The 13,296-nt window shown below is 35.4% G+C and overlaps 1 protein-coding gene across 3 annotated transcripts in view; it reads left to right on the top strand.

Moving 5' to 3' along the window:
- The window catches only part of LOC136039045 (uncharacterized), a 143,859-nt gene that overhangs the window by 111,566 nt on the left and 18,997 nt on the right, over nt 1-13,296 (top strand). For all 3 annotated transcript variants that reach the window (XM_065722551.1, XM_065722541.1, XM_065722544.1), the window contains 2 exons: nt 3,043-3,215; nt 9,330-9,444. In XM_065722551.1, the coding sequence (XP_065578623.1) occupies nt 3,043-3,215; nt 9,330-9,444 (288 nt within the window). The remainder of the gene's footprint in view (nt 1-3,042; nt 3,216-9,329; nt 9,445-13,296) is intronic.

Below are 13,296 nucleotides of genomic sequence, written 5' to 3'. Positions count from 1 at the left end.
TAGATGCAAAGTTGCAGTAACATGTTTTGTGGTATACAACACCTGCTGCAAGCAGATCCATATTTGCTGCTAAAATTCGGCCGTGAACTTTCTCAGATCAGTAATCTCTTCGCTTTTGACGATTCGAAGTCCCACTAGTGTCTCACCGAACTCTGTTGTGTGGACACGAAAGCTGTTTTCCTTCTTGTGGGTTTTCTCAAAAGCCACTTCTGCTCAAACAAAATGAACGGTCAGTTTTGAAATCGAATTGTTTTACGAGGTGATTTGAACTCCTCCTCTGGGAATCATTTTGCTTAATCAAGAATCTTCAGTGCTGATCAATGGCTCTTGCATTTGTGTAGGAACTTCGGCATTACTTGTAAAAACAATTCCCCACAACAGCCGCCACTGTCTGTTTTCGCTTTTTACTTGATTCGTTTATAGTTCTCGCCCCTACAGCGGTCACAACAAGTTTCTCCTCCGCTTCAAATATTTTTTATTACATATTAAACAAATCACCATTCTAGACAAGAATTCCACCCCCATAAAATGACGTAACGAGTCACTTTAAGCCAAAGGAAATCCAAACTAATTTTGAAATTTTCAGGTATTTTTCTAATTTGAATTTAAAAAATTAAAATTGTCACTCAGACACTATAAATATTTTGCAGTTTACATAATAAACTTTAGCGAGTGTGTTAAAATTATCAGGAATTATTCTAGTTTCAATGGACAAATCAGTTTTTTTTGTTAATTCTTGTACCTCAAATCTACCTTTGTATCTACCGCACACTTTTACCAGCATCAGCATCAAACCTTTACCACCAAACTAGTTTTAAAATTTTCAGGTATTTTTCTAGTTTGAATTAAAAAATTAAAAATATTTTTGCAGTTTACATAATAACTTTAGCGATTTTGTTAAAATTTTCAGAAATTATACAAGTTTCAATTGACAAATCAGATTTTTTTGCTAATTCTTGTACCTCAATCTACCTCTGTATCTACCACAAACTTTTACCGGTATCTTTTAGAAAGTAGAGTACAGTATCTTGTAGCAAGGAGCGACCCGGCTCAATAGTAACTGAAACTCTAAAAAATGGAATTTTGATACCAACAGTTACATTAAAAGAATCGAATTTTAATGTTGATTTCAAATATATAAGTTTCACCGAGATCAGTTATACCCATAAAAGTTACGAGCCTGAGAAAATTTGTCTCATTTTAGAAAATAGGGGGAAACAGCCCCTAAGAGTCTTAGAATCTTAACCAAAATCTCACCATCAGATTCAGCGTATCAGAGAACCCTGTTGTAGAAGTTTCAACGTCCTATCTACAAAAATGTAGAATTTTGTATTTTTTGCCAGAAGGCAGATCTCGGATGCGTGTTTATTTGTTTGTTTTTTTGTTGTTGTTTTTTTCCCCCAGGGGTGATCATATTGACCCAATGGTCCTAGAATGTTGCGAGAGGGCTCATTCTAACGGAAATAAAAAGTTCTAGTGCCTTTTTTAAGTGACCAAAAAAACTGGGGGGCACCTAGGCCCCCTCCAAGTTTGACTCTTTGCCACAATTCTACTTTTTAAAATAATTAAAAGCTTTAGCGTAAAAAGCGAGGGATTGCGGAGGGGACAACCCATTTCATATACGGAGTAATTTCTGTTCGTTTTAAGTTTTAATGTCGCTCCTTACTTTCAGCTAAAAAAATTAGTTTTTTTTTTATTTAATACATTAAGATATCCACCCTCAATCTCAAAATAAGGAAATTCAAACGTGTGAATGAGCTAGAGCAACAAATCTTTCGGATTTGGAACCAGTACATACTTTTTAGGCGGATAGTGAAGGAATTATCTGTATAGCAGTTTTTTTTAAGGTCGACCCCTTGTTTTTCACAATTTTTCTACAACATCTCCCCCATTCTCATTATCTGTCAAAGCTTGGAGCCCCAAACAATTATTTTGACTTTAAACATTTAGTTTCATGTTCATCAGCAAAAAAAGATCGTAGAAATGACATATCTAATCACTTTGCTGGTATTTAATCAATCAACATTTTTTGCCTCAACCTCAAATTCAATCTAAAAAAGCTCAAATTTGTGAAAGAGTTAGAGCGATAAACTTTTCAGATTCAGAATCAGCATATATTTTTTAGTCAGATAGTGAAAGCATCTTTTGTATAGCAATTTCTTCAAGGTCAAATCACATTTTTACTAGACTAATATAAAGTGGATGAAAAAAAATTATTTTAATAGCGATATCGCCCGAATCAGTCAGTAAGAATGATCAGGCTGTCGGTAAAATACACAGTCCTTCTTACTGCAAAAAAAAATTTTGGTTAGTGATGGCGCTGGATTCGTGCGTACGTGCGTTACCTTAATAAAGGGTGGCAGAGAGTTAAAGCTTCCTAGAAAGGTATGAGTGTACATATCAATTAAGAAAGGACAGACATTGACGCTACCTCGAGTCTTTCATTTACAAGTTTATGTTTTGACTTGCGATAGGCCATTATACTAGCCATATTTTAGACTGTCTCAGGTGATACCAAGACGGTTTTTGAAGCCAAATTACTATGTTGACAGCCATATTTCCCATTAGGTTTTGTGTGTAACATACATACTTTGACGGTTGACTTGGAGAGAATTTATCTTTTAAATGAAAAATTTGCTTCCAACTCATACATCAGGACAATCTGATGTGACCGAGATGGGTTATCCAAAAATAATTTTAATTGTTTTTCCTGTGGCAAAATTTAAGGTGCTACCAGCTACAGGAGGATGGGCCGCTAGTCTTGATAGGAAGATAATTACACACTGCGTGAATGGTTGACGTATCTAACAGAAAAGAATCCCCCGGGTACAAGAAAAGATCACAAGCGAAGCAAAAGTAAATGACTATAACTTCTCTGAACGTATTGGTAGATGTTCTTGTCTGCTGCAGACTCTAAATTTAAAAATGCAGATACACCGCTTTAAGATTGATTGAGATCTGATAGCCTTATTGTATTTTCAAACCGTAATTGTTTCTCTTTTAGAAGTAAATTTAATACTAAGCTTGTTTCAATTCTTTCAGACAAATACTGAATTACGTTTCAGTGCTCATAATGACGCGAAGCTGGTTTACGATCTAATTGTCCATTATCCAAGACTGTATGGGCTGACACCGGAGCAGCTGGACAAGGAAATGAAACTTCAGATTGTGTCTGAGATGGCACACGAAATTGCTACTGGAAAAATCTCCAAACGGTATGTTGCAAGAAATGTGAGGAAACTAAAGAGCTTGTATAACATGAAATTGATTCCTGGTAAATGACCTATACTGCCATCCGAAGCAAAAATATCTCATTAAGCTCCGTAACAATGAATTAGTAAAATTTTTTGACATCAAACCTCATTATTACATACTCATATATTTTCAATTTTGCACATGCAACTATTTAGTCATTTCTAATTGAAATAAAGGGAAACGAACAGAACAAAACATCAGTTTTCTTCCCACTTAGCCCTTTTAAGATATTGAACAAACTTGAATTTGGCAAAAGAACAAACTTTATTTGGCAAACTTGAAAAGTTTGCCAAATAAATATCTTCTTATGAAGAACGACATTATAAATAGGTTATAATCAACTTCAATCCCGCCTCTCCGACTCTGCTCTAAAACAATTAACGTGTGCAGTATGTCATCTATAATGTTACCTATTATAAAAAACTATTCTTCTCTATTTTTTAACAAGTAAGGAAATAAAGAGACCCTTTTTTTATATTGTGAATGGTAACAACTCTACGTAGGCTTAAAGATTAATTAAATTAAAAAAAAAAAAACAAGTTTTCTTTAACTGCAAGTAAGGAGCGACATTAAAACTAAAAACGAACAGAACTTATTCCATATATGAAAGGGGTTGTCCTCTCCTCAACGCCTCGCCCTTTACGCTAAAGTTTGACTCTTTTTCACAACTCTACTTTTTAAAACAATGAAAAACATTAGCCTAAAGAGCGAGGCGTTGAGGAGGGGACAACCTCTTTCATATACGGAACAATTTCTGTTCGTTTTAAGTTTTAATGTCGCTCCTTACTTGCAGTTAAAATAACTTGTTTTTTTAATTTCTGAACGTTTTTGAATTAAGACATATTTTGATTTTGGCTCACCGCACATGAATAATTAAAACGAAATTTGCACATTAGTTTTTTTGTGCTAAATAGCTTTCTCATAGTTTTGATCGGACGATTTTGATAAACCAAGGGGCGGGGGAGGAGGCCTAGTTGCCTTCCAATTTCTGGTTACTTAAAAATGCAAAAGTAATTTTTTATTTTTTAACAACGTTTTTGTTAGCAATAAATATAGGTAACTTACGAATTAACTTACGTAATGAACTTCTATATTTGTGTATTTTTATTATTATATGAGGGGGTCATATAATAACCTCACTCTTCATGCTAGAGCTTGAATTTTGTCCCAATTCCTTAAGAGTGACCCCTGAGTCTCAAAGGCTATAGAAAAAATATTTGAAATTACTAAAAATACTTTAGCGTAAAGAGCACGTTACTGTGGAGGAGACGGGCTCCCTTATATAGGTAATATGTTCTGTTAGTTTTAAGTTTTAATGCTGCTCATTACTTCCAGTTGAAAAACAATTATTTATTTTCTCATTTTTTTTAAATAATGCAAGAAAATGGAAATTATCTTCCCTCGATGGAATAAATTCCTCATGGAAATATCCATGGAAATATCCTCCCACGTAACCCCCTCTCCTGATACACCCGGACCCAACGCGAAAAATGCCCATGAAAACGTCTGTACACTTCATAATAACCATTACTGTATGTAAACAATGGTCAAAGTTTGTACCTTGCAGCCGCTCCACCGGGGACTGTGGCGGATGAAGTCGTCCCCAAGGACATAGTTGTTAGATTTTCGACTAAGCTGAACAGAATGGGTATCTCAAAATTTTGGTCTGGTGACTTTGGGGGAAAAATGAGCGTGGGTGGGGGCCTAGGTGCCCTCCAATTTTTAGTCACTTAAAAAGGGCACTAGAACTTTTAATTTCCATTAGAATGAGCCCTCACGCGACATTCTAGGACCACTGGGTCAATACGATTACCCCTGGGAAGAAAAAAATCAAAACAAACAAACAAATAAACACGCATCCGTGATCTGCTTGTTGATGTTGCCTGAATCTGATGTTGTGATTTTCGTTAAGATTCAATTACTTTTAGGGGGTATTTTCCCCTATTTTCTAAAATAAGGCAGATTTTCTCAGGCTCGTAACTTTTGATGGGTAATACTAAACTTGATAAAACTTATATATTTGAAATCAACATTAAAATGCAATTATTTTTATGTAACAATTGGTATTAAAATTCCGTTTTTAGAGTTTTGGTTACTATTGAGCCGGGTCGCTCCTTACTACAGTTCGTTATCACGAACTGTTTCATAATCTAATACTTTCAATGATGTTTTAGTCAATACTTTTATGATATAATCTTTACTTTGTATAGAAGGAATTGTCGTATAGGCTACAAAAGATGCTCAATCGATCGGAAATTAAAAGTTCTAGAGCTCATTTTGTGAGTTAAAAGTGATGGGATGGAACAAGCCCCTATCCCAATCATTTCCCCTAACATATCCAGTGAAAATCTTGAGATAGTCATTTTATTCAACATATCTGAAAGGTCCAGTAATTATGTATTTGGAGAAGACAAACCCCCGAAGCCGTCAAGGTAAGGGCTACAAGTTTTACTAGTTGCCCATTACGGTTAAGAATTGGTGGTCGTATAAACTTCAGAGAGGGCTCATTTGATTAGAAATACAAGTTCTACTACCATTTTTGAGGGTCAACCCCCCTCTATGTCTTCTTTTTCCCCAAATGGATCCGAAAATTTTTTTTGTGATAGCCATTTTGTAAAAAAAAGGTCTTCCCGCCTCAGTTAAAAAAACAAGTTTTTCTTAATTGAAAGTAAGGAGCGACCTTAAAACTTAAAACGAACAGAAATTACTTCGTATAGAAAGTGGCTGCTTCCTCATCAACCTCCTACTCTTTACGCTAAAGTTTGGCTCTCTCTCTCAACTCTACTTTTTAAAACAGTAAAAAACTTTAGCCTAAAGAGCAGGACGTTGATGAGGAAGCAGCCCCTTTCATATACGAAGTAATTCCTGTTCGTTTTAAGTTTTAATGTCGCTCCTTACTTTCAGTTAAAATAACTTGTTTCTTTTATATTTAATTTCTGAACGTTTTTGAATCATTGCATGTTTTGATTTTGGCTCTCCGCAGAGGAATAATTATAACCAAATTTACTTCTTTTTTTTGGCTAAATGGCTTTCTCATAGTTTTGATCGAATGATTTTGAGAAACAAGGAGTGCGGGAGGAAGCCTAGTTGCCTTCCAATTTTTTAACTTAAAAAGGAAACTAGAACTTTTAATTTTTTGCGAATTTTTTTGTTAGTAAAAGATATACGTAACTTATAAATTAGCTTACGTAACGAACTTGTGCATTCTCATGTTTTTATTACATATATAAGGGGGTTCACCCCCTCTTCAATACCTCGCTCTTTACACTAAAGCTTAAATTTTGTCTCAATTCATTAAGAATGACCCCTGAATCACAAAAGCCGTAGAATAAATAGTTGAAATTACTAGAAATACTTTAGCGTAAAGAGCTAAGTATTAGGAGGAAGTGAGCCCCTCATATGCGTAATAATTTCTGCTCGTTTTAAGTTTTAATGCCGCTCCTTACTTCCAGTTGAAAAAAAACTTTTTCATGTTTTTTTTTGTGTTTTTTTTTAAATAATGCTAGAGAGTCCTGCGCTCCCTTCATGGAAATTTTCTTCCCCATGACAAATTCCTCGATGGAACGTTCCCCAAACATATCTCCCAACATATCCCCCTCTTCTCAACCCCTCCCCCAAACAAAAAATCCCCCTGAAAACGTCTGTACACTGCACAATTACCATTACTATATGTAAGCACTGGTCAATGTTTGTAACTTCTAGCCCCTCCCACGGGGACTGTGGGGGAGTAAGTGGTCCCCAAAGACATAGTTATAAGGTTTTTTGACTACATTGAATAAAATGGCTATCTCAGAATTTTGATCCGTTGACGTTAGGAAAATAATTAGCGTGGGAGGGGGCCTAGGTGCCCTCCAATTTTATTGGTCACTTAAAAAGGGCACTAGAACTTTTCATTCCGTCAGAATGAGCCCTCTTACAATACTCTAGGACCACTGGATCGATACGATCACCCCTGGGAAAAAACCAAACAAACAAATAAACACGCATCCGTGATCTGCCTTCCTGCAAAAAAATACAAAATTCCACATTTTTGTAGATAGGAGCTTGAAACTTTTACGATAGAGTTCTTCGATACGCTGGATCTGATGGTATGATTTTCGTTAAGATTCTATGACTTTTAGGGGGTGTTTCCCCCTATTTTCTAAAATAGGGCAAATTTTCTCAGGCTCGTAACGTTTGATGGGTAAGACTAAACTTGATGAAACTTATATATTTAAAAATCAGCATAAAAATGCGATTCTTTTGATGTAGCTATTGGTATCAAAATTCCATTTTTTAGAGTTTTGGTTACTATTGAGCCGGGTCACTCCTTACTACACTTCGTTACCACGAACTGTATGACAATGGAGCACTAATAATCTCAAAAGCCACGCATGAATGACAAATAAAACATGTAGTTAAAAGTCAATGTGCAGGTGCGCAGTACCTACATTACTTGTATGGACATTTTTAAATCGCAAGTCGGAAAGGGTTATCGTTTGTAAATCGAACTAATATTTTTTTTTCTAGACAATGTAGGGTTATTACAAAAAGCAAGAAAAGAAAAGAAGAAAAAAAAAGACGAATTATAGCTTAGGACTCATTAATATGATTTATTTTTGCTTGACTTAATTTCTAAATTTTTCAAACATTTTATATCATTAATTATCATATTATTACTAGTCCATAAATTTATAATAAAATTTAAATAAAAATGACAAGTAGCAACTTAAAACTCGTATTTAGAATACATTTTTTTCTTAGCTTTATTTCTAAATTCTTCAAACTTTGTTATGTCATTAATTGTCTTATCATTAGTATTCCACAATTTTATTCCTCGATAGATAAAGGAGAGCTTAGACCATGTAGTGATGTCAAGTGATGGCAAAAAGAGGGTATATGAACAACAATGAAAAACAATTATGAACAAAGAAAATAAAGGTTAAAAGAAATGGATATTAAAAATAATAAAAAATAAAACCAATAATAAACTTAAAATATACCAAAACTAAAACTGATATTCAACTCAAACTCAAAACGAACCGAAATTACAAGATATATGAATTGAGAAGTTGTTCCTTTGTAACTCAATTATAGTTAAAAGAAAAACACAGATATTAAAAGATAGATATTAAAGTTAAAAGAAATAAATATTAGGCTTAACAAAAGACGAAACTAGTAATAAGCCTAGAATGTATCAAAAATAAAACCGATATTCAGCTTAAACACAAAACGAACAGAAATCGAACTGACCCTCATTTTGCTTTTATTTTCATTTTGAGCTATGCTTTCTATGAAACATACTGGTAAGAATTTGTGGACTTGTACGCTTGGTGATTTTTGCACAGTAAATTGATTGTTTTTAGTCAAAATTTGGCTCCACAATATAGAAGCGATAGAACTTTGTCCCTATCTTGTATTTTAAGGTGTATAAATTTTAAACTTTAAGTTTGCATTAGGTTGTCTGGTACCATAGGGTTCGATGTTTCAAAAAGTGTGTTATCAGTAGTCAGAGACAAAATTTGTGCTGAACGTAGATCCACCTCAGGATCAGGGGAGAATCCCCCTCAGGTTTAGTATGCTCCAGCTAATAAAGATATTCTCCTCTTTTACCATCGTACAATTCATGATTTCAGGTGGTATATGCTTAAATTATGTTTCCAGACTTTCCTGAAGCTGGTGGGACTATGGGTCATATCCCACTCCTCCCATTCTTGTGGTATAATTGAAGATGCGGATGTAAAAAACCAATAAGCCGTCTTTAAGTGTTTTAATCAAGTATATACTTAAATATACACATACATCATTCAGCGTAGCAAGCAGCTTTACAATAGCAAATGTGGTGGGATTTTTTGCACTGTGTATACACTCATTTTGATGGAATTCAAGCAAACAAGAAATAGATAATTCTGACGAATTTTCTCGTGTTTTGACTTTCAAGTTGTGACTTCTTGGACGTAACTATTCAAGTATGATTCCTTGTCAGCCTCAGCAGGCTAAATTTATCAGTTACTCGAAAGAAAAATTAATTGTAGAATGTTTCTATTCTACCTTATTACACTTATTTACAACACTTATTATGTTTTTCCCTATAGGAAAGCTGGTGATCTCCGTGTCTGGGTTCACATCGAGCTAGGTGGTGACAATCTTGAGAGATGCTCCTTGACTAGCACATTCCCTAGAGATTCTTCAGAGCCTATGGTTGTGTCTGTGAGTGTTTGTCTTGTAATCCTCGGTCGCTGTATTTGAAGGGTTCAGCTCTTAAGAGACGCAAGTCCAGAAGAAAAAAAAATGACTTTTATAATCTAGGCCACAGGTGTCAAAGGTCTTCATTTATATTAACCATTTTCGGTTATACTCGCTTAGCAGCAGTCAAGCAGCACTTAGCAGATTTTTTTTATCGTGAGGCTGTTAGCAATTAATAGTAAAAGCTGAGAGCAGTAAATAAACTCAAAGCTTCATGGTTTCTGTACATTATGTCTTAGCAAGTAGATGAATTTTTTATAAGAATTTCTGTAAATTCAGAAATATATTTTCTAATCCTGAAATAAGAAATTAGCTCATGTGTGTGCAGAGAAATATAAGGATTTTTAGATATGTTGGGGTATCTCTGCTCTAAAATTTTACAAGATTGACTTTAAAACACAGATTTTAAGATAAACGATTTCAATTTTGTTTGCAGAGACATTAAAAACAACAACTAAATCTTGATTGAGAACAACTACAATATAAATGTTATAATTTGAAACGAAAAAACTAATAACAAAAAACAACAACTACAACAAATAAACATAGCAGCTTATAATTGTATTGTACAGACTAAAAAATGAATAAGACCTACATTAATAGCCAAATTGACCAACTTAGTCGAAATACAACCGGGCACATCTGATTTCGCAGTTTTTAATATTTAGGTATTAACTACTATCCGGATTTGCAACTCAAAATGTGGATAAGCCTCGGAGCATTTAAAAAGCCCATATCGTTCAATCATTGTATATTAAGCGTGGCTGTTCAGTTATGTTGGCAAATATTTTAAACAGCTATTTATTTGTGCACAATGATGTATTGTACAAACACTTTTCAAAAAAACTACAACAATTAAGAAAATACAACCATCAGCTGAACTAGGATACCTCTGCCTCCAGTATGGTGCTTATCTTTATAGATGTTTTTGAATAGGTGAAAAAATGGGAGTGTTTAAAGTTTCCCTTATTTTTAACATAGGACTCACCAAACTGAGCTGAAGCTCAGGGCACAAAGGCCTGCTCTTCGACACAAAAATTAGGCAGAATAGGGGCAAATTTCCCCACCTTTTTTTATAAATTACCAGCAGTCGGATTTTACATTCCGTAGCCTTTTCCTCCAGCTTAAGATCAGCTTGACTTCAGGTACTATCTAATCCCGGCTGAACATTCTTCCGTTAACGCTTTCTTTTTTTTCTATGGCCGTCTGATATCTTTGGTAAATGTGGGCAATCTGTTTGTTTTGAAAAAATTCCCTTGAAAGTCGTGTACCTCTGACCGGCATTTACTTTTGACCACCTTGTCTTTTGCTGCCATCTTGCACATTTTTTGGCAGTTAAACTTCCTGGTATTAGCCCCTAGGAAGCTCTTATACATGTTATGAAGATCAACACGTGCTTGCAGATTTTTCAAGAAATTTTTATCCATTTCTATCTCTAAAAGTAAGCATTTTCATGTACAGATTTTTCATTATACTCTTTAATATTAATATTGATTTACTTTTCATTGTTTTACATTGTAGTTATATCTTTGAAGTAAACAAATAGCACAGTATTTCAATCTGAAATTGATACCCTATAATTGAATGAATACAATTAATAAATAATAATGGTATGTTGTACCTTTGACCACAATAAATACTGTACCTTTGACCGGCCAACATAAAGAAGAAAGGTTACTTGTGAGTTATGTCAAAGAAGCAGCCATGATGTAGTATGGAATTTCTTTGAAAATTGTCAGGCAATTAGCTTACCAGTATGCGGTTGCCAATAATAAAAATTACCCCCAATCAGGGAATGACAATAAATGGCTGGTAGAAAATAGTTAAGGGATCTCAGGGAAAAATTCTCCAAAGAACTTTTATTAAGAAAACCAAAGCCAACTAGTCTCACCAGGTCAACAGCTTTCAACAAAGAAACTGTGAAACTTGTCTTTAATAATTATAATATGAAAAAAACTTCGTTTTCTCAAAGAGTTAAAGAGGCTGCGTCCCAAAGTCGAACCTTAAAACGTACAGGAATTAGGAGAGGCAGTTGGGGGGCTGCCGCCCCCCAAACCCCCCGCTTCTAAAGACTCTTTTGTACAGGTTTTTTGTTGTACACCAACAAACCCCCAGCTCTTAGCTTGTGTGCTCTGTGTCTGGGAAACAGTTTCAATAATTATGTTAAAATGTAAATGGAGTGGTCAACTTCATTGTTACTAATTACTAGTTTCGGCGCAATGGTTCTCCTGTCCTCTTGTGTTTAACATTTTTCGAAGTTATTCCATTATTCATTCATTTCAATTTTTTGTTAATTAAAAGAGGGCCTTTCCGAAGCCAAGAGCGGGGGGTTAGGGGGGCAGTAGCCCCCCACAACAAAAAACCTGTACAAAAGAGTCTTTAAAAGCGGGGGGTTTGGGGGGTGGCAGCCCCCCAACTGCCTCTCCTAATTCCTGTACGTTTTAAGGTTCGACTTTGGGACGCAGCCTCTTTAACTCTTTAAGAAAACGAAGTTTTTTTCATATTATTTCTGTACGTTTTTCTACAATCCATGGTGGATGTAATTTAATAATAATTTTCCATGTTTATTTTCTCGCTTTCTGTATCAATAAATTCAAACTGACAAAATTATCTAATTTTGATAATTTTAATAGTTTAGCAGCTTAATTAAAAATTTAGCAGCTAGTGGTTTTTACCCACCCGCCTCCGGTTTATGGGCCCAGCTCGCTTCCGCTGCGCCAAGCTGCTGTTATGCTTGTTATCAAACAAGTTATTACAATACAAAATTTCACCAACGGCTTCAATTAGGAAATCAATTTAAATGGTTCTTTTAACTTGCTTCCATCAAGCCTTACCCCCGCTTCAGTATAAATTCTTGTGAACATTCCAGTATGTAATTCTGATCACATGTTTCCATGTTTATTTTCTCCCTTTCTGTATCAATAAATTCAAACTGACAAAATTACCTAATTTTACAAATTTTAAAAAGTTAGCAGCTAGCGGTTTCGATCCACCGACCTCTGTGTTATGGGCCCAGCACGCTTCCGCTGCGCCAAGCTGCTGTTAGTGTAATAATTTTTCAAACAAGTGATGTTATTACAAGAGAAAATTTTACCTTCAATGGGGAAATGGGTTTTTCTAAGCTAGAAAATCGGGGGGTTAAGATTTTCCGACGAAACTTTCCAGGATAATTACTCGGAGAATTTTGCGTCTAATGAGTCTTCGTACACCCAGATCCGATGTCGGCTGTGACTGTAGGCGTGGCAGAAAAAAAAGAACATGAACTTTAAGTGGCTATGCGTGGTTTCTGGAAAACAGGGAAGGAGTTATCGGATCGAGCTGAAATTTCGCGGATAAGTTCCTGGGCCCTAGGGGACCTTAACTTGTGAATTTCAGCCCGATCGGACAACGTTAAAAGGGGGGCTGGGGTTGGGGGGTCGAAACTTTCGGCCAGATTTTCCCCATGAAAGAAAAGTCGGAGGGGGATGAAATTTGGCAGGTTTCTTAGTTGGAGCTCGGGCTACGAAATGCATCCCTCCCCATCCCTCTGCGACCACTGGAACCGAAGATCGCTTAACATCGTCGTGGTTCACCTCTTTAAAGAGGCACGAGTGTGCCTCCTTGACAAGAACGTTTTGAACCGCTAAGATTTTCAGCTTTCTGATATTTGGAATGCTGATCAGACGGGTTGTTAACGTTTCACGTACCACTCACGATATTGTCACCTGAGGGGGGTAAAACAAATTGGAAGCATTACATCTGGCGAAAGAGGCAATAATATTACGATGATAGACGCCAGATATGCTGTTAGCGTAAGCATTCCACCAATGTTAATAT

This window comes from Artemia franciscana, chromosome 2 (assembly GCF_032884065.1).
Source record: "Artemia franciscana chromosome 2, ASM3288406v1, whole genome shotgun sequence".
In the NCBI taxonomy this organism is placed as follows: domain Eukaryota; kingdom Metazoa; phylum Arthropoda; class Branchiopoda; order Anostraca; family Artemiidae; genus Artemia; species Artemia franciscana.
The sequence above is the reverse complement of the archived record's forward strand: the minus strand, read 5'-3'. Positions and strand labels throughout refer to the sequence as shown.